Here is a 22,295-nt window from a genome sequence, read left to right on the forward strand (position 1 = left end):
AATGTCCAAAAAGAATGGTGATCCGTTACCACGCCATGGGTCTGGATTCTGGAAAGACTTTTCTACCACATCATGGGTCTGGAAAGAAAAGGCTTTTCTAAGTTGCAAGTATATACCACATCATGGGTCTGGAAAGAAAAGGCTACAACAACCATTGCTCCAACCTCATAAAAAAACAGGTATACTTTTCCAAGTTGCAAGTATATAGTAGCTATTCCAGTTGTTCTTGCCCCCCAACAAGGTTGTCAGTAGTAAGACACCACCAATTGGTTCCAACTTCCAAACATCAAGTATCCCCTACCAACAATAAGATTGCAAGTTCTACCAGTACGGGGAACCCTTCTTAAGCATTATCCAGTTGCCATTTGCTTAATGTTTTCATGTAATAAGATCAATGCACAAAAGAATACGGACTCGTATAAAATTGCTGCATAAATTGTTCATATACACATGCCACGAGACATTACATTAAAAAGTATGGAAAGGACAGAGTGTGGGCAGACTTTGTTGACCTGTCATACTAACGACACTATACACCACATTTCGGAAGACTTACACTTACATTACCAATTGATGCTGGCCTTGGTTTCAACATTATGCTCTTTCTTTCCTCCTTTTTTTTATCTTGCTGGACCATTTGGTTTCAACTCACAACGCCATACGATGCTAATAAATAGACAGCAGAAATGCAGAATCAACAAAAGTCCTAAATTTTGACATTCGAAGGCACAACGAGCAACAGGACATTAAATTAATAACCTCTTAGCAAAGCATTATGCATATCTCAGGGAGATGAGTACCAAGGAGCCTCTCACCATTCAAAAACTGAAATGTTTTTGAAGACTGGTCAGGTTACACTTCTTGAAGAAGTAAGTTCAGTTCTTGAGAATATTTCGCAAGCAATCCACCCCTCCTGCAGAAGAATCATTCAAGACAATTAATATGCATATAAGTTCTACTACATGCAGATATTCAAAAACAATGGTTACGATACCCATTACCAAGGCTTGAGAAGCCATAATGGGGATCAGAAACATGCCACACAAAAAATTTGCTTTATTAAGACTAGGAAAAGCCAAAAAGATTGAAGACATGAAAATTTCACATCCGACACTTGACCACGTTAATTGAAAAGTTTTGAATAACTAAATGGAAACTTAAAAGTCAAAACACTATATGATAATTCAACATGCTGGTTTTAAGAATGAGTTATTGCCCTTCTCCAACCCTGACTGCCCAACCTAAGCGTGGAGAGCTAATGCGCTTCACTTATTGAACAGGGTTGTTCTATGATGAGATATATAAGTAACTAGAAAATAATCTTGATATTTCAGATTTGAATGACTCATAATGAAGGGGTCTGCCTCTGCTATTACAAATATCTATTGAGTATAATTTTTTAAATTAATTATGCTCACTTTGAAGGAAAACGATGAACCCTGTCCAGGACCACCTACCAAGGGTATCACAAGCTGGAGCGGTGTTTTTGTAATCAATGAAGAAATACCCAATCGTAGCTCAGTTGAGATTAAACATTTAAAAAAATAAAATTAATATTCGGCTACGCATTGTTTCATAGATGTGAATAAAGAACGGTGCTGAATATTTAATACACTTTGCTGAAACAACGGTGCTGATAAGTGTATTAAGAACGCGTAGCTCACCCACCACAATCGTAGATCTTAAGACAGAAGGATGAGTACGAAGTTCAAAAAATACACTTTTCAGTTCAAAGAGGCTAACTCACCCACAACCAAATGGGAACTAGCAAAGAGTCTAAAAACAATCGCAGACATAACACGTTTTAAAATTGAAAGACCTGACAATTTCTTCAAAGGTTAACTAGTATTACCCCCAACTAGATGGCCAAATTAGGATTTCCCCCCCATTAGATGGGAACTTAGGGTCTACCCCAAACACACGGTCAACTTGGTTTGACTGTTAACTTTTAGGTCAAACAACTTATAATGACACAACTGCCCCCACCTAAGTAAAATTGAACATTTTCTTCTTGAAAACAATGAGGGCAGTTGTGTTATTTTCAGTTACTTGACTTGAAAGTTAACAATCAATCCAAGTTGACCGTGTGTTTAGGGGGGAGACCCTAATTTAATTAGGTCATCTAGTAGGGGGGGGGGGTGGGTAATACTAGTTAACCCTTTCTTCAAACATATATGAAGTTTTAAAAATCATAATTAAATCAAGGGTGCTGATTGAAGTTTAACATATTTATTTTTTTCATCTAACTACGGAAACCTTGATAAATGAAAATTTCAATTGAAAGTTATTTAATATTTCAGATTCTCTTTACTTCTGCTGAAACAAGTATTAACAGTACAATCATCCTTGACATGACATGTAAGCTTTCCCAAACCATACAAGTGCTCACCGAGCCAATGCAAAGGGTTTGTTCAAGATACGTGAGCTTACCTTATTATGGAAGGAATAACTTGCTTGATCTTTTGCAACTGTATAAAGCATTCTGTGCAACAGTCACGCCTGTGCTCATTTGTCCAAAAATGACAGAGAAATATGTTGTCACAAACAATTAACCGGAGACAAAAGGAGAAAAAAAATCAACACGAATGTTGTTGACGAATAGAATACCTCCTTTCAGCCTGAAGATCAACACCAATAGAAGATGATGCAGACATTGTCAACTGAATTACTGACCCATATATCGCCACAAGTTTCAGTAGCATCTCCAAAGAGAAAATTGTATGTCTGTATATATAAAAATAAGCAGTTACTGTCTTAAGATTTACAACTAACACTCTATTCCACTACTCAGATAAGAAGCTGTCTACATTTTACTAAAAGGTAAAATATATGGCTCAACACTCTTTTTTGTCGGAATTCAACAATGATATTTACAATTGAGTAGTATTGTGCTTCTCCGGTAAGACAAATACAGTATTCCACAAAAATAAAAAATAAAAATAAATAAAAGATAAAAAAAATAAACGTTTTCACCCCAGCAGATGCTTTCTCAAAAAATAAGCAACTATTAGAGAATCTACATTACTGAGTTTCCATGACTTGAAAACAATTTGCTTATAATCTGACAGTTAAAATTTCAACCAAAATTCAAATTTCTCTTGGAAAGTTAGACTTTTGTTCTTTAAATGTCAGATTAAAGCAAATTGTTTTCAAGTCATGGAAACTCAGATATGGAAGTATATAATTATGGCAGATTATAATTAAATTGTTTTCCAGATTCCAGATATGGAGTTTCACCTGTTATTGCATTTTCAGTAGTCTTTGTATCTTCGTCTAACTTCGTAACTCTTCCCACTATAACTAAATCACCACCGGACACTTTACACAGTAATATAATATTTTTTTTTAAATATTATAATCATATCAATTTTTATTTCACAATATTTGGATGATGTCTGAGCCAATGAGATTAACCACACACTAAAATGAGCTTCCATGTCATATAAAGCCCAGGGCCCCGAAACTTTTCATATACTTTTCGATTGACACGATTTCCAGCTTTCCAACATTAAAAATGTGTAGAATAGAAAAAACACACCTGTCAATCTGGCTATTCAGTAACCCCAAAACTATTGGCAGCAAGTAAGAGAACAGTTCCAGGGAAACAATGTCCATTTTTTCCTTGAGAACACTGACCACATCGGCTTGCACCTGAATGAAAGTTATATTTCATCAATTTATTGCATAAAAAAAACGTACAAAAACACCATACATGAACTGCAACATCTAGACCAGTTGCATGAATAGAATACCTACAAAATGATCAGGCAACTTCCCCACAGCATTTAGGCCACCCTTGACATCATTCCGTTGCCAAAAATATCGCACCACCTGAATGAGTAGGTCATTAGTCAAGATTTATACCCTAAAGAGTAAATAAGGAAAATCCTGATATTGCATCACCACAAACAAATTCAGCAAACTGAAACTGGTATGATAAGTGATGGAAAAAGAAAAACATGTAATTTATGTGAGTTATTTAGGTTTACCACCAATACTATACTACACATGCTACCTCCAGTCTCCACAACTTTACCTTATTGGTTAGCGTATATCTGCATGGAAGTTTTAACTTTCCCAGAATCACCATGCTTAAGACATCATATTAATGTCGCTGGTGTTTGTCCAAGTAACATAGATACTATAATACTCCATAGTATAAGCTGGCAAGGTGGAGGTGTAGGTATCTCTCGAAGGGGGGTCATTTGGTCTTGATTAAGAGTACTTTGTCCTCTCTTCCATTATACTTTGTCTCTTTTTGTCATTCCCAAGAGTGTTGCTAATAGGATTGAGAGCATCATTAGGAATTTTTGGGATATTCAGACTTTGGTACCACTTTTTAGACCAATATTAGGAAATAGTATCACTTTTCAAAAAAATTAGGAAATAGTACCACTTTTTTTCTTGACCGTTAGTTGACCGAGATGACCATGGTCAATCCGCTAATATTTTCAAAATCGTGACATTATCCCTCAACGTGCCCCTCTCACGTGTTTTACATCAAATATATCGTCAGCATAATACATATATCGAAACATTAATAACCATCTAACCAATATTGACTACAATTCACCAAACCACGAGGAATTCCATCAACAAATAAGTTCCCCGAAAGATCAATATGTTCAAGGCTCCAACAATTCTTCCCAATCTCTTCTGGTATCGATCCACCCAAACGATTAAGACTCAAATACAACCCCCTTAACTTATAAAAGATTCCCACAAAATCAGGTAATGTTCCATTAACTTGGTTACCAGCTAAATTCAACACCTCTAAACAAGAACAATTCGAAATGGTAGCTGGAATTTCCCCTACAAATCTATTAAACCCAAGGTTCAAAACTCGTAACCCCTTCAAACTCCTAACACTAATAGGCAAACTCCCCGATAATGAATTCCATTCAAAATCAAACACTTGAAGATTCTTCAAACCCCAAATCTCCACAAAAATTTCACCATCAAAATCATTAAACGGCATCGACAAAACTCTAAGCTCAGTTAACTACACAATCAAAGGCGATAATTTCCCAACCAACTTCCCATTACTTCTAGAACAAGTCCTTATAATACCAAATTCAAAGAAGGGAAATTTAGCAAAATTAGAACAATAAAGAGCTTCAGAATTACCTCCTTTACCCCGCCTCCTCCACCTCCTTTACCACCTTCACAATAAAGTTCTCCCAACCCTCACTTGCTCTTTTACAGTTAATCCTATCCATGAAATTGTTCCATTCATCTGGAAAGATTTTTTGCAGATAGAAAAGATTATTTTGATATTTCTGTTTCAGCAGAGTCTGTGCCGGCAGTCCCCATATCGCCGAACTTTTCTTGCCTCGAAAGCTCCGCCCATTGACGGGTCGTGCTTAGGCAAACCCTTGTATACCTGCTTCTTTCGCTAAGAACCAGGGCATATCTCATCTTTTCCTTTGTCGTTGTTGGACAAGCAAAACAAGCTCCACCAAATCGTCCACCAGGCGGGCGTCCAGTTTGCATGTCGTGAGCATGTTCAGCTGATTGGGTGTTTGGGGTGTGTTTTGGACCATTGGATTGAATCTCAGATTTGGGCCACGTGTATTTGTGCTTAAGTTGGTTTCTAAAGGCTATATGACTCTTCACGTGAAAGGCACGTTGAGGGTATTATGGACAATATGAAAATCCAAACAGATTGAAACAGTTTGACCGTGGTCAACTGACGGTCAACTAACAGAAGTGGTACTATTTCCTAATTTTTTTGAAATTTGGTACTATATTCTAATATCGGTATAAAAAGTGGTACCAAAGTCTAAATATCCCGGAATTTTTTATGGGATGATTCCGAGGAGCAACATAGGTATCATTTGGTGAGGTGGGAGATTCTTTGCTTGGCTAAAAGCGTTGGTGGTTTGGGTTTGCGTAGTATGGTAGCGTTCAACCAAAGGTTTTTGGGTAAGTGGTTATGACGTTTTGGGGAAGAGAGAAATAGTCTTTGGAGGAAGATGGTTATGTCTCGGTTTGGGGAGAGGCATTTTGGGTGGGAGAGTGGTCCGGTTTCCATAACTTATGGCTGTGGAGTGTGGAGGGCAATTCTTAAAGTGTTTCTTTTGTTCTTAAGAGGCATTCGATACAGTTTTGCGACAGGAGATGGGATTCACTTTTGGGAGGATCATTGGACAGGTGGTGGGGCTTTAGCCTCTACTTTTCCTTTGTTGTTTGGTCTATCCCCGCAGGGCTTTGAATGATTTGGAAATTGGAGACCTAGCTTCACTGGTGGCAAGGCTTGATGTGACTATCCCGAATGAACATAATGGTGATAAGAGAGTGTGGTGTCCCAGTAATAAAGGTATCTTCTCGGTTAAGTCTTTTTATTTTTCTATTATTTCTTAGTTGTCTAATTCTAATAGTCCTAGCCCCATTCATGGATTCCCTGGGGCTATAATTTGGAAATCTAAAATCCCCTCCAAAATTGCTTTCTTTACATGGCGTGCATCCTTAGATCCTTACCATTGATAACCTCAGGTGTCGTAAATGTGTTTGGTCAATTATTGTCAGTTATGTGAAAAGGATGGTGAATTTGTTAATCATGCACTTCTTTGGTATCTTTTTTCTCGGAAAATATGGTCTGCTTTTATTTTAGAATCTGGAATGACTTGGGAATGCTCGGGCCGGGTATTGGATTTGCTTAAAAGTTGGGGTCATGGCCATTTCTCTTATTCTAGAAATCGCATGTGAAGCTTATTACCTTTTGCGATCATGTGGGGCATCTAGCTAGAGTGAAACCGTCGTTACTTTGATGGCATCTCAATTTCGCTTAAGAAGACAATTCTCTCGATAAAAGCTTTGTTATTTCGGTGGTTTAAAGTCTTCAAAGAGTTTAGAGGATGTTTCTTTGAGTCTTTTGCAGCTAGATGGGATCGTGTTTCTTTGAGTCTTTTGCAGCTAGATGGGATCGTCTTATGTTCTTAGACATAGGGTGACGGTGCATGTCTTAGGTTTTTTCTTATGTTTTGTTTCATCTCTTGTAAATATTTATTTTTCGGTTTTTCTCTTGTAATGTAGGCCTTCTCAGCCTACTTTTCCTTTATTAATGAAATATCATTTTTACCAAGCAAAAAAAAAAATACTCCACCATCACAAGAGAGCAAGAACAATTAATTATTTAAGAGTTAAGACATTATTATGTAAGTATTTACACAAGATTTGATAGCTTACCTGTAGTTTTGCAAGGCGTGAATGGAGAGAACTCAAGAATGTGTCATGACTTCGCATTATATCTTCAACCACAATTTCATCATCCGCAGATGCTAACTCCCTTCCAGACGTTTGAGGTTGCTCCTTCTGGTCATTGTCGGATTAAAGGTTACCGATTATATTCATTGGACAAAATATTTATCTAATTATCTATGAACTTGACACAGTTTATAAAAAACAGCTTTATATTTGGCGTACTCTCATCTCTCAGATTAGAAGCAAGAAGAAACACTGCTTTAACAATTGAGTATAAGTAACATGGAAAAGTACACAAAGTTACAGAATGATCAAACAACTTAACTGGTAGTGATGGGTGTTAACAGTAAAAGAGTTTCTTTATTACAAAAATAATTAATGCTCTGATTCCAATACATTACAAGATTTCCGCATGGAGACACTTTTTTTTTCTGCGAAAGTGGAACAAGCACAAAAACTGACTTCTCAGAGGATAACCAAGTGGTGGAATACATCAAAACTAAGTAGGTCTTGACATCTTGTCTCTTGTACACTTAATGAACAAAAATCATCACAATTATATCTTCTGAAAAATTATAAACCAACACATTTTACTTAAAAATTTGGCGTACAAAATTTTTTCCTCTTTAGAATGTGTAAAGACCACAAAGCATGGAATACAACTTTTTACAATGCTCTCGTTTGAAAATCTTAGGTACACAATGTTAAAAGCAATAAGAGAAAAATTATGCAAGCCTAACACTTCTATGAAAAATACTTGTCCATGCCAATAGACATACCGACATCTGTGGCAGGGTATGACTTTCTGGCAAAATATTAGCTGATGCAGTGTCTGATGCTGCATTACTGAACTTTTCTCTTCCTTCCCATCTCTCAACAAGAGAACGAGTCCTTCCTAGTTTAACTGCCAAAATGGGATATACACAAACATGAAGTTCTATCCATTAAATCTGAATAAATGGAATTAGCAACTATAAAATACCTCCGTTAACTTTTTTTGAAGAACGTGTTCCACTGCTACAACATTGTGAGTGAGCACCTGAAAAAAAAAAGGTGCAACGGAACGAAGAAGTAAGAAGAGGGACTCAGATGTTCATGTTCCGCTCATAATAACAATTTACAGTAGGCGCAATAGAAAAGAAGAAACGGTACTATGAAATATGGGAAGATCTTAACTATTCTCATGGATGGACTTCAAAGGAGCAACTGGTGATAAAACCCTGTCAAGCTTCTCCACAACACTTCCGCTGTTATGATTTTCATCAACAGTTTCTGTAGATTCTCTGGAACAAGATGAAATGTCTGAACTGCCCAATTTGTTGCTAAAACATCTAGCCTCAGCTGTCAACTTCTCTGTCTCATACTTGCTAACTGATGCTCTCCTTCTGTGGGATTGCTTGAATACCACACCAGCACCGGTTGTTTCAGCGGCTTTAGCTTCGGTTCTAGATTTTACTGTGCCTTCAGCATATGTATTGCTTCTAGGAACAATCAAAGGCACAGTGAACTGCCTATTAGTAACTTGACTAATGCTTTTCGCTGGCACCTCTATTTCACGATCTCTCTTCTGTGTTAATAGATCACTGGATTCAGATGAAATAGATTCTCTAGAATGAGATGAAATGTCTGAGCTGTCCAATTTGTTGCTAAGACATTTAACCTCAGCTGTCAACTTCTCTGTCTCATACTTGCCAACTGATGCTCTCCTTGTGTGGGATTGCTTGAGTACCACACCAGCACTGGTTGTTTCAGTGGCTTTATCTCCGTTTCTGGAATTTATTGTGCCTTCAGAATATGTATTGTTTCTAGGAACAATCAAAGGCACAGTGAAATTCGTATTAGTAACTTGACTAATGTTTTTCACTGGCAACTCTATTTCAGAATCTCTCTTCAGCGTTAATAGATCACTGGTTTCAGATGAAATAGATTCTCTGGAATGAGATGAAATGTCTGAACCATCCAATTTGTTGCTAAGACATTTAGCCTCAGCTGTCAACTTCTCTGTCTCATACTTGCCAACTGATGCTCTCCTTATGTGGGATTGCTTGAGTAACACACCAGCACTGGTTGTTTCAGTGGCTTTAGCTTCGTTTCTAGAATTTACTGTGCCTTCAGAATATGTATTGTTTCTAGGAACAATCAAAGGCACAGTGAAATCCCTGTTAGTAACTTGACTAATGTTTTTCACTGGCACCTCTATTTCAGGATCTCTCTTCAGCCCTAATAGATCACTGGTTTCAGATGAAATCAATGGAAGCATCACCTTTTGAGAACTAATTGACCCAATTCTCTTTGGCATAATTTTATTGCTCCCAGAAGCTTTACATAGAACAGAACACCAGAGAGGGAAATATTAGAACGCAAAAAAAAAATTACATCAGAGAACTATTCAGCAATTAAATGTTCAATCAACAACTTGTGCCAAAGTGTTCAGAGCCACAAATGTGGTCATCTAGCAGTATACATAGAATAAGCCACATACATGTCAACAACTCAGTACCTAAGTCACATTGACATAGGTATGTGTGGCACTGTCTGACACGGATACAAAGTATCGGACACGGCAACCTATATGAAGTAGGACACGGGGACACAACTAATTAAGAGGAAAACTATCACTTTTTAAGTTACATAACTAATTCTTTTGCTTAAAACCTGACAAAGCGCCTCTTTGCAAAAAAATTACTATGAAGGGGCATTTCATAAAGTTGTAAGTTTGTAACTATGTTAATTATATATGTTCTTGGTACTTTAGGGTCTAAAAAGAAATTCTAGTTTAAAATAGTCTTCATAACATGTCCATGTATCTGACATGAGTGTCAGTGTGTCTGTGTGTTGGACACGTATTATTTTAGAATACGAAGTGTCCATGGGGTTACATAGCTTAGTACACTTCCTGCGGAGTCCTAGAACATTTTCATGACCTAGTCTTTATGCATTTTCCCTAGTTTTACCTAAAATGATTCTCCACATTAAATGAGATAGATGGAGCAGTAGAAAACATATCATCAGATTTACTTATAGTACTGGATATCAATTCAAAGAAGCCCATGATATATGGGGTTGAAATTATTCATGTCAGACACATTCATGCTTCTTTATGAAAAAATTTGCTCATAAAATACTCATTTGATGAGATAATAAATTTGATGAGATAATAAAAAACTGACTAAATAAAATAACAATGAAAAAAAGTAATATTGATTCTGGGCTAAGTAACAATCTCAAAATCCACACAAAATCCACAAAAGGGAAAGTCAGATATGTTAGCATTCCATGTCAATACTAGACGTGTTATCTCCTTACAGGCACAAATACGGCAAAGCCACTGTTTTAAAAAATGCATAGAGCCTTGCTTCAAAGCCCCACACCGAAGTTGCACTGATGCTATAGCCTCACAGGTAGTGCAAAAAAATTAAGTTCTATTTATATGTATTAGAGTTCTTATAATCATTTCAAGATAAGCTTCGCGCTAATCCATTTCAAGCCGGTGGGACGAGCCATCCGCGGACCCTTGTGTCCAAATCGAATCTACATGGGGGTATTTTTTCAACTGTCCTTAGACTATTGTCCGAATTAAACGTAGGGGCAAGTAAGAGTAGTCAAGGGCCCATTCATGGGGGAAGGCAAAGAGCTGGTCACGACCAACGTTTGGGAGCATGCTAGTTGGGGATAAGCCCTTCACGGATATGTTTTGCGCTATCCATTTCAAGCAAGTGGGATGAGCCATCCGCGGACCCTTGTGTCCGAATCAAAGCTACAATGGGGTATTTTCAACCGTCCTTGGACTCTTGTCCGAATAAAACGTAGGGGTGAGCAAAAGTAGTCCACGGCCTACGCATGGGGGTAGGCTAGGAGCTGGCCGTGGCCAACTATTGAGAGCATGCTAGGGAAGTCCCAATCGAACTTCATAGCCAGGATATACAAGGGGGCAGCTTGGAACTGACCCCAACTTCTTTTAGCCACACAACAAATGGGGACAACCTAGAACTGTTCCCCTCACATTGTTGTCTTGCACATTCTTTATTATCACACACTCCACTGAACACACTCCACGGCTAGGAGCCTTCAGTGGAGTGGTTTAGCATGATTAAGTTTTCAACTCTCCTACACTCCACGGCTATGGGCCGTTAGCAGAGTGGTTGATCACGTTATAAGCTTTGAACTCTTTTACACTCCACGCCAATGGGCCATCAGCGAAGGGGGTCTTCGTGTTTACATTTTCAGGATAGCTATATCCTCCATTAACTCTCAACAGAAGCAAGTTATACTTTACGTTACATACATGCATGCATCTCCTAAGCATCAAACCGTCACAAAGAATATTGTGGCAAACACGGTCATATGAGCTCTTAAAGTTCAATTTCACAGTTCAAACGTGGGGGCAGACAAGTATTTCCTGCCCTCGAGCCAGCACCCCACTTAGGGGCAAGCAAGTATTGTCCCGGCATCAGTCCGTGAAAATACTAAGGGCTGCCAAGTCTCAAAATCTTTTGTCCAGTTTGGTATTTGGTAATGGCTTTTCTGTATTTACCTCAAAAGTTTTCGATTCCTTCTTGAAATTTTGTTCAATTTTCCCCAGTAAAAAAAGTTTTGAACTTCAAAGATTTTTATTTTACAAAGGGTCTCTATGTCAAGACTCTCCTAGTCCTTAATGTATTCTACTGGTAGCCACAGAGATCAAACTTGCGATTTCAAAAGCTTATTCTTACCAAATGTCCGGAGTTACTCAGCTCAAGACCACAGACAAAAAGGAGTAACAATTCTCCAGAAGAGTGCCCATTCCAAGAACTACTTCAAGGGTCTTGACAAACTATCTCTACATATAAGGTGAATCAAGCTACCAGGGAATAAGAGCTGCAATGGTCTACTGACTTTATCGGACCAATCCGGTGCCCAAAGTAGTGTATTTCCACTTTAAGCTAGAGTTAGAGAATTTGGTATTACAAAATGGAAGTCATCGTCAAACGACAGTACGACACAGACACGGCAACTTCAGTAACTTGGACCTCAGTAACAACATTCTCCAAGATCTCTTCTGCAGCACAGAGGAGAACGACTTCAACGTTATAAGTAGCACTGGCAAAGAAGTCAATCACGTGAACGAGATATTGTATTTCTGTTGAGCTAATAATATAGTAATTAGAATATCAAGGAGCAAGAGAAAGTCGCCAAGCTACAACAATGCCAGCTTCATCATCAACAACATTGGTCGAGGCCCCCATAGTCCTTAGAGTTCACGGACAAGATCAACAACCACATGACGCTACACTCCTCAGGGAGCTAGGTCCTTCACAGTTTTACACTTCCAACTCCATCAGACACCGACCAACCATAACCCTCATGGTGGAGGAAATTCCAGAGTTCTTACGATCAAGCCTTTGTTGAAGACAATAATCAGTCAACAAAGAAAGGAGTGTGCAGACATTCAGAGTTCAAAAATGCAGTCAAGAGAGATCAAGGACTTCTCGTGTCCACGAGAGGAGGTGACCATATTTGTAACCATCGAGTTCCTATGTAGCTAGGACTCCAAGGAACCAGGTGTCACTCAGAGAAAGAGCAGACGCACCAAAGTAGAGGGGGCAGCAAAGTACGGGAGTAAGACCACGAAATGGGACTCTGCGGCCCAGAGGGTGACGCGTGGAGTCCCACCAACCGAGAGATGAGAAGCTGGATCTAGGGTCCTCAGTGGACCACCGCCAAGAGAGAATATAAGACAGAACTTCCCTCATTCAAGGAGAGCTAGAGCCAACGACCGAACCGCCGACTTCCCCAAAGGAAATAGCAGCAGCACCATCGTCTGTTCTTCACCCTCGCTACCTCACCCATCTCCTTAACCCATAGAGCTTACTAGTTACCACCAACATGAAACTACATCAAGCTTGATTCCTTCGGCAGGGTATGTAGGAAGCAGCACGGCTCAGTCTCTCCCCATATGCAAACACCTTCCCCTCTCTTCGGAGAGGGAGGACTAAAACTTAGCTTTCGATCCAATACTCATCATATCCACCCATACAGATCTTCCTCACTCTAATCTAACAGACTGAGACATACATGGGATGCCTAGGAGAAAGGGGCAGAAGATCAAGGAGAGATATACCGAGGGTTTCAAGGGAAAAGCTAGGTCACCAGTAGAGGAAGACAAAGGCGCCGCCGACGCAAAACCGCAGTTCAAGAACATTAGTCGAGGTTCGAGGACCACGTTTATTTCTTTGGGTCTCCAACATCGGAGGTCAGAGGTTGTGAAATTGAGTCCAACAAAATCAAAAACTCTAAAGAAATGATTCAAGTCTGTTCCAATTGGTGATGAGAAAGGACTTTAAAAATTGAAAAGGAGATCTGAATTTGGAATGGATTAGTGTTTTTACATATATAAATGGAGAAGAAGAAGAAGAATAATAAACTAAATTTTATGAAAAATTTGAGTGATGTGGATTTAATCGGCAAAGAAACTCTTAAACTATGTTACATGGACATGCCGTATTTCTAAAATAATCTGTGTCGGATACATATCGATGTGTCCGTGTCGGACACACACGGACACATATTGTGTGTGATGTTCCTTAGTTTTTTATATTTCGCTGTGTTAGTGCCAGACACTCCGTATCGTCCGATTCCGTGTCAATGTAACTTAGGTCTTAAATAACACGAACCCTAGTTCTTCGAAGAAAACCCTAAAAGTCTCGCTTCTGAAAACTGTTTTCTCTATTACAAAAGACCCTTTTATATAGTTGGTTGTCTTGCTATTCAAGACACCACCAAAATATAAACTTCTAAATTAACCCTAAACCTTCACTGCCACACTTTTTTAGGCCCAAAATAAAATACCCAAAAGAACATCACACATAGATGCAGTGCATCATTTAGAAGGGCCAATGTGGTCTTTAAGGGGAAAAGGTTTAAGATGAGAATAAAGTAAATCAGAAGCTAGAAGAGGGATGAAGCATACGAAGTGGTGATATGGTGTCTTCTGCTCTAAAGGGTATTTGTGTCAAACAGCTTACAAATAAGGGTAAGTGTCAAAAAGTACAGTGGAAAAATGTGGTCCCTTCATTTATTGATATACTGTATCTCCAAATCTTTTTTATTTACTAATATTATTCCAAATTCTTCAGTGCGTTTTTCTGGACATTGAGGCGTAAAGCCCTCTGAGGCTTGCCTTAAGACTCTAAGAAGCTTGGCATACAAGTGCCAACTAGCAAAGTTGGTAAAATCTTTGGGTGATGATACCAGAGATCTGGGGTTCAAACCCCGCCGTATCAATGAGTTAACTTATATCGTTTATAAACAGGCTTGCCAAAAAAAAAAAAAAGCTTGGCACCTCAAGAATCTTATGCTTTTTCTTAAACACAGAGCAAAGAGTTAGACTTGTAGAAAGGCTTTTAGTATTAATTTCCTAGACTCGCTGGGAAAGTTATAGATGCATTCTATTTTCTGGGATCAAAATTTCAGCAGTGGTCAAAAAGGAAAAGGACTTACTATCCATGTATATGTTTCTTATCTCAGGCATTTCAATATCCTGAGTGGTTGGCACCTCAGTCTCAGACTTCGAAGTGTGCTCTAACTTTTCAACGGAATGACATTCCCGAACATCCAATTTCCGTTGCATATGACCAATTGATCGGGGTGAAATGCCATTTGCATATGGCCCAAAGAGCTGAGAAAAAGCAAACAGAAACTATTAACACGAAATATACATATAAGAAATGAACAAATTTTCACTTGGAAATAAATTACCGAAATATCTGCAGCCCACACTCCAACGCAGTTATGATAGTAAGAGCATGCCAGAAGCTTTTCCTCATTAATATTGAGGTCCCCCAATGTAGACCATCCCATATCTACACTGTCATGGCATACTACAGGCTCCCATGAAAGAACCTAGAGTTAAAGAAAAAAGAGGAAATCTGAAACAATCTGTTGAATGGAAATGTGGCAATAACTTTGCAGATTCTAAATACCTAACGTTATGAGATTTACATGGTTTACTTATCTCTGGTCTTATGCTAGTGGCTTTTTATATGTTAGGGGGTAGTGGACTAGTGGGCACACCAACATATCAATAACCACAACATCAATATAAAATAACCCACTAACATAAAACCAACAAATAAACCTAAATCAACCAAAACTAAACTCCTAACAACGTAAGAGTTGAAGACACTTACCTTTAGACTATCTTCCAATCCACAAAACAAAGTCTTCCCGTCAGGGTGAAAGGCCATAGAGCGTACTCCCGTAGCCTAGAAACAAACAATCTATTAGGGTTAATGGATTAGATGAAACACTGACAATAGATATCAAATTTTGCTGTAGACTCGTAGAAACATTAATGCAAGCACATCCACATGATGCGGTCACTCAATACATGAAGAATGCCACATCCATACTAGGACTTCATATTGGTTTATCGATTGCTAGATGAAAGGCACTTGTTCAACTCAATCTAGTTATCAAACCGGAAATAGATTGTCTTGGCAAACACGCGCACACACATCTAGCAATGAAGGTTATGGGAAAAACAAACAAGAAGAAAAGGTATAAAACATGATTAGAATAAATGGAACACGCTATGTTTGACATCAATTCATGATATTTACGCATATCTCCCAATTTTATTTCCATGTTCATTAATTCTTTGCATAGGCATTTGACCAATATTTTCACGCACAACCCTGTGATTTACTTGATGCCTTCAACTGAAACTCTTGCATGTTTTCTTTCAACATGATGTTTGTTAGGTAAAAATGCATAGATTTATAGAAAGCAACTTAACCAAGTGAAAGATATAGCACATGATTATTGAAGCCCACAAAGTTAATTATGTCTAGTAGAAATAGCAAAAAGGGAAGTGGGATATTGGAGAAGGAAATGCTAAAATTTCTTTCATTACATATTAGGAACACGTGCAACTCATGTACCTCAGTTCCAGCAGATCCAATCATTTCAAAGGTCTCTAGATCCCAAAATTTTACTGTTTTGTCTGCAGAACCTGGAAACCAAACTGTGTATTAGAATTCACTTTTTTATCAATAAATCTTGTGCCTGGAAAAGTTAGTAAACAGACAGAAATACTTAAAGATAATCACCTGTAGCCAGAAGGAACTCTAGAGGATGAAAATCGATGCACTGAATTCGTCCACCATGAAATTTAAACTCATGCAGAAGCTTGCCAGCAGTAAGATCCCAGATCTATTTAGATAGAAAAGGCAATATTATGTAATATTCGGGGGAAAACAGAAAAATTGTGTCTCTAGTGTGAGTTTCTAGTGGTGCAAACACTTAGCTAAATATACCTTGACTACATTATCAGCCCCGCCAGAGACAATCCAGCGACCATCAGGAGTAAATCTAACAGTGTTAATTCCTCGAGTATGTCCCTTGTACGTATGAATACAGCCTTTCTTTCTAACATCCCAAACCTTAAGATTGGTATCAGAAGATCCAGATGCAAAGAACTCGCCAAAGGGGTGAAATTGTAGAGCATTGCAACTTGATCTATGTCCAGTTAGCGTGCGAAGAACTACAAAAAGAACCAAGACGAAATCAAAATCTGTGCAACACTGACACAAGCTCATGTATGTGTTGTCAACTAAAAATACGCTAATGCCCCAATGGAATGCTTAGGCAATCTACTTATCTCCAATTAACTTACTCGCGACTAAATAACTTATGCACTAAACTAGTTGTGTCTCTAGCATTCCTTCAACTCATTCACACTAAATTACTGAACTAACAAAGGATGAAATACACCAGCTCACTCCTTTTCTCTTTTGTCAGTTCTATTGTTGCGGTTTATTGCCTCATCCTACATCACATTTATATTAGTAAAATCTGAATCTAGCAAACTTTTTTGGCATTGTCCGCTGAATCAACTGTTTCATCATAATCCCCATCTAGGGACAAAGCAAAGGAAAGGACGATGAAATGAGTTGAATTTATATCTGTTTAATGAGATACGGATGAAGGTGTTGTATGTTTAGGTGACCGGGGGGGACCTGAAATGTACATCCTTCAAGAAATAGAAAGCTCAGGCTGCAACCAAATGCAGAGAGGGAGCTAGGTGACAGCATGATAGTTGCATTCATCATCTTGATTCTTGGTCTGTGATTAACTCTTGCGGGGGGGGGGGGGGACATATGTCCATTATTCACTTCGCTGCCACCTAGTTGGGATGTCTCCGTCCCTTAGTCTTCAGCTTTCCAAACAGATGGATATTCACTCAACTCTTAGCCTCCTACAAAGGCGTTGTATTTTTATTCATGATTTAATGAAGTTTCTATTTACTGATAAAGAGAAAAGATTGAAGATTCGCTTTTTGATGAGCAGCTTATGATACAGTCTCAATCAGTTGTGACCACTATAATTGTTGGTTAGCTTAGAAGCCCAAGAATGTTTTTGACAAATGGGAGATCTGAACAAAGAAGAGTGTCTCTTCTCAATTCTCACGGTTGTGACAGTTGAAAAAGGTGTTTTAGACCTCATTTTAAGACATTAGTTGAAAAATTCCTGAATTTTGAAGGTCTCTCTCATCTGTGGAGCTTGGGTTGCATGATAACTGAACCCAAGACTTGGAATTAAGTCCTGCCTTCATCACTAAGAAAAATAAGTTACCAACCAATGACTTGCTTCCCAAGAAAAGAATTAAGGTAACAAAAACGTGATAAGTGGAAATTTTGGTCAAGTCAGCTTAACCATCTCAGTGCGTTTATTGAGATTATTTGAAACACAGAAGTAATCTTTCATTTGATGTAGCGGGACTTCTTGAGTATTTTATCTTTTAGACTGATCAACTATAGTGTTACTTACACCAGTTGTTCAACTAAACAAAGGTCAATGAGAGGAAAGAAATGGTATAACAGTGCGACTTACTCTTTGCCTCTTCCAAGTCCCATAGTTTGATCACTCCAAAAGAAGCTCCAGATACAACCAAAACCTCTCCTGAGTCAAAAGTTACAGATTCAACTGGACTTGTATGACCAGATAGACTCTGCATATATGTACACAAAAAAAAGGATCATTTACCAATATTCATTCTAATAAGTAATGTCGCACCATTTAGTGGTTCACCAACCAGAAGGGCCGTCTACATTTTTCCTACGTATAGAACTATATATTTGACACTTGACTTGGTTGGCTTCCTCAAGAAGACCAAGAAGAAAGGATTTATTTATAGATTGATTTACATGTATTACAAGGAAGTAAATTTGAAGTTTGAATTTACAACTATACAAGGATATAACCCACAATCAAAGAACCTGGAATCAGGGAAATCATACCCAATAATGTCTCCATACAATTGTTACATATGTGGAAACAAAATCTATCCTAACTAAGAATCTATAACTACTTTAACTCATGATATGTGGGATTGGAGGCTTTTTACAGTATGCTGCATGGATATGCACATACTATATCTTCAGACTCCTCCTCAAGTCGAGTAGGTGTTGAGAGATCAATGACACCCAACTTGCTAGATAGGCGTAGAAGGCCTCAGCTCCAAGTGGTTATGTAAATATGACGGCAACTTGGTCCCGTACTATCAAGGCCAGCAGTGGTTTTCTCACGAACAAAGTGACAATAAAGTTTGATATGTTTCTTCGTTCGTGGAATACATGATTTTCTGCTATGTGAATAGCAGCTTTGCTATCACAGTGAACTGAAATTGGTTGCGGATGATCTATGCCAAGATCAGGGAGGAAATAAGTGAGCCACTGTAATTCACTTGATAGAGTAGAGAGGGCGCGCGGTATTCAGCTTCAGCAGTAGACCGAGATATTGCAGGTTGCTTCTTGGTTTTTCAAGAGATTGGACTAGAACCCAATATTGTGAAATAAACTGTGGTGGAGTGACGAGTAGTGGGGCAACCCGCCCAATCAGAATCAGTATATCCACTGAGGTGGAGTGAACTAGATGCTGATAAAAGTCTGCCTTTGCCAACTGAACCCTTGAGATAACGAAGGATGTGGTTGGCAGCATCAAGATGAGCGGTATGAGGTGATTGCATGAATTGATGGCATACTGAATGTCTGGTCGTGGTACAATGAGATACAGAAGTTGCCCGATTTAGTGACAATAAAGTGTTGGATTAGAAAGAGGTTCTCCATCCGTAACCGAAGTTGTTGTGCCATTGGGAAACTAGTGACCCGTGCTCCAGTCATTCCAGCATCTTTTAAGATATCAAGTGTATATTTTCGTTGACATATAAAAATTCCACGTTTTGAGCGAGAAACTTCAATGCCTAGAAAATATTGTAATTTACCAAGATCTTTTATAGAGAATGAATTTTCCGGGAATGATTTGAGAATGGAAATTTCATTTGTTATTATTTCCAGTGATGATTATGTCGACAACGTAAACAAGAACAGAACAGAGATATTTCCCTTGATGTAGGTGAGGAGACTATAGTCGGCAATGGACTGAGTGAAACCTTTTCTACAGAGCGTTGAGGAAAATTAGAGAACCACAATCAAGAGGCCTCTTAAGATCATACAAGGATTTATTTAGTTTGCAAACGCAGGTTTTCGACTTACTAGAGAACCCTAGAGGTGATTTCATGTACACTTTTTCATTAAGTTCTCCTTGAAGAAATGCACTGTTGACACTGAGTTGATGAAGATACCAACCTTTAAGGGGTGCAATAGAGAGAAGAAGGTGAAGTGACACTAACTTTGCAACAGGTGCAAACGTGTCATGATAACTGATACCCTGAATTTGTGTATGTCCTTTTGCAACTAGTCGTGCTTTGTATCTTTTGATGGAACCGTTGAAACAATATTTGATTTTCAAAATCCATTTATAGCCTATTGCTTGTTTTCCGGATGGTAATATGCACAAGGACCAAGTATTATTGTCTTCTAAAGCTTTGATTTTCACGGCCATGGCGTCACACCATTCTGAAAATTTCATTGCTCGAGTGAAAGAGGTTGGTTCATCTTTAGTGATAACGTTTGTGAGAAACACACGCTGGTGATGTTAAAATGAGAAAGAGAAAACTAATTTGCAATAGGGAAATTAGTTGCATGAGACACAGATGAGCAAACATAATCTTTTAACTTAATAAGAGGACGTCGAACTCCTGGAAGGAGACATGGAAAATATTGATGTTGGTTCATCTATGGGACCTTGACTGTTTGAGGAGCATGACATGGGAATATGAGAACCGATTGGAGTATTTTGTTAAGGTAAATCAGGTGCCGTAGAACTGAGTGGAGAATGTAGCTGAGATAACTCAGGTTCTGGGCAACTGAGTGGAAAAGGACTTTGTGATAATAGAAAATCCTATGATGCGTCATCAGTTATTGGTAATCCAACAATTTGGTGGAGATGTCCTGATAAGGGAATTTGTCCTCGTGAAAAATGACATCACGACAGGATGTATATAGTTTACGATATCGTAGATGTGATAACCATTTTGGCCATATAGGTAGCCTATGAAAATACCTGGTTTGGCATGTGCATCGAATTTATTTTTGGTGTTCATGTTCTTGGCGAAACATGTAAAGACATTATATTGGTGTAGAGATTTGTGGCCTAGGATGGGAGTAGACATTATATGTACTAAATACGCTACATTCTCCCCATAATTCTAAAGGCAAATATACAAAACTATACAATGATATAACCCACCCACAACTGTTACACTTATTACTTAAATATTTTTATATAATCAATTTTATCATTTTCAAGAAAATAATGATCAAGTTGTACAAGAATGAAAAACTGAAGACTACTGACCAGCAAAGAAGTTGGTTTTCCAATTGCCCATAAATTGACTTTCTGATCTTCACCACCAGTAACAAGAAGTCTACTTGACTTCTTCCCAATGTTTAAACAGTTGACATTTGATGCATGGGCTACAAATTCTTCTGAAAAGATTCAACTCAGTCAAAGAAAAACTAAACAAAAATCATATCATCAAAGAGAATTATAACAGTGTAATAATTTGTACAATGAATAAAAAAAAGGATACGTGTTTTGTAACTGCCCTGCTTGGCCATTTCTTTCAAGTATTCGAGGAGGAGAATAGAATGGATGGAAGTGTGCGAAAGTGAAAGCTTTTTTTTTGCTGATGACAAGTATAACGTCTACATTTACCGTTTACCGGTATTTACCGGTTAAAAGGACGTGGTCGGTGGTCCTGGCAATGGGTAGTGGGGACCACGTTTTAAAAAAACAATATTATTTTCTTTTGTTTTCTTGGCGTGCAAGAATATTGACCACCCTCGCTGGTCAAGCCACTAGTTCCCGTAAAAAACCAAACGATTGAAAGCTTATTTTATCCGGTAGTCTAAAACTCTAAATTATTTTAGGTGATGAACTCATCAAATTGGATTGGGCAACCCTCAAAAAAAGAGAAATTTTACAAGTTTGTCATATTACAAGTTTGCCATTAAAGTCCAGGCCCAATAACCAATTCAACCGGTCTCGCCAAAATGAACTCTCGGGCTGTTTGGGTGTGCACTCAAACGATCCTGCTATGTCGTTTTCATATACACTCAAACGATATGGCCACGTCGTTTTCGTATACACTCAAACGGCTTGACCACATCGTTTGTGTGTGCATTTTAGATTTGGCTAATTATTTGGTATCACATGGAAGCGGTATAGCTGGGTCGTTTAGGGTTTCTATGGGGCGATATGGTGAGTCGTTTGGACTAAAATAATTGAGAAGTTCTCAACCAAAAAAATTCCTGATTAACCAATGATTAGCCCGATTAACCAATAAAAATTGATTACATAAACATCAATTACACTTTTCTTATACATAAACACCGAACACTTTTCTTATAATACAAATAATTAATCGATCATAAGTGTACAATAATTTATTTAAAAAATTATCTGCAAAATTGAATTAGTAATGATCAATTATCAACACATCCTAATTGAATTAGAAAAATTGAAATCCGATTTAAAAAATTAGGTTAGGAACAATACAATTACATGCACTCTGCACTCTTTATCTGTTATGACATAGTATCTATATAACAAAATTAAAACATGTAATCAAACATGACAAAATCTAAAATAATAATTTGTTTTATATCTAAACTTTTTTTTTTTTTTTCCAATTGTGAATCATAAACTAG

The 22,295-nt window shown here is 38.0% G+C and overlaps 1 protein-coding gene across 7 annotated transcripts; it reads right to left on the reverse strand.

Annotated features, from left to right (window-relative positions):
* Nucleotides 1-395: 395 nt before the first annotated feature.
* On the reverse strand, nt 396-21,307 carry LOC147504843 (katanin p80 WD40 repeat-containing subunit B1 homolog KTN80.3-like). 7 transcript variants are annotated; one of them, XR_015193143.1, is made up of 19 exons: nt 21,176-21,307; nt 20,941-21,071; nt 18,076-18,193; nt 16,500-16,726; nt 16,293-16,395; nt 16,125-16,195; nt 15,372-15,446; nt 14,941-15,084; nt 14,683-14,860; nt 8,380-9,522; nt 8,186-8,242; nt 7,983-8,107; nt 7,189-7,314; nt 3,757-3,831; nt 3,539-3,651; nt 2,608-2,724; nt 2,431-2,499; nt 801-913; nt 396-666 (listed from the first exon to the last, which is right to left on the reverse strand). XR_015193143.1 is itself a non-coding variant. In XM_086557557.1 (19 exons), the coding sequence occupies exons 1-18, from the start codon at nt 21,201-21,203 to the stop codon at nt 853-855; spliced, it is 2,961 nt and encodes a 986-aa protein (XP_086413683.1). In that variant the 5' UTR covers nt 21,204-21,307; the 3' UTR covers nt 528-666; nt 816-852. The 7 variants fall into 7 exon arrangements, 3 of the variants coding, with proteins under 3 accessions (XP_086413682.1, XP_086413683.1, XP_086413684.1); XR_015193142.1 differs by having other exon boundaries at nt 760-913; XR_015193145.1 differs by having other exon boundaries at nt 760-913; nt 3,753-3,831.
* Between the last annotated feature and the right edge of the window lie 988 nt (nt 21,308-22,295).

The sequence above is a fragment of the Coptis chinensis genome, chromosome 4, assembly GCF_015680905.1.
Source record: "Coptis chinensis isolate HL-2020 chromosome 4, ASM1568090v1, whole genome shotgun sequence".
Classification (NCBI taxonomy): Eukaryota; Viridiplantae; Streptophyta; class Magnoliopsida; order Ranunculales; family Ranunculaceae; genus Coptis; species Coptis chinensis.

Excerpts from the sequence above, each read along its gene's own strand:
- LOC147504843 (XM_086557556.1), bottom strand. The coding sequence starts at position 21,203 with ATGGCCAAGCAGGGCAGTTACAAAACAC. Across the intron at positions 7,315-7,982 it reads ATACCCTGCCACAGATGTCG|AAGGAGCAACCTCAAACGTC; the intron begins GTATGTCTATTG and ends GACAATGACCAG. Across the intron at positions 3,652-3,756 it reads GGAAGTTGCCTGATCATTTT|GTGCAAGCCGATGTGGTCAG; the intron begins GTAGGTATTCTA and ends ACTTTCATTCAG.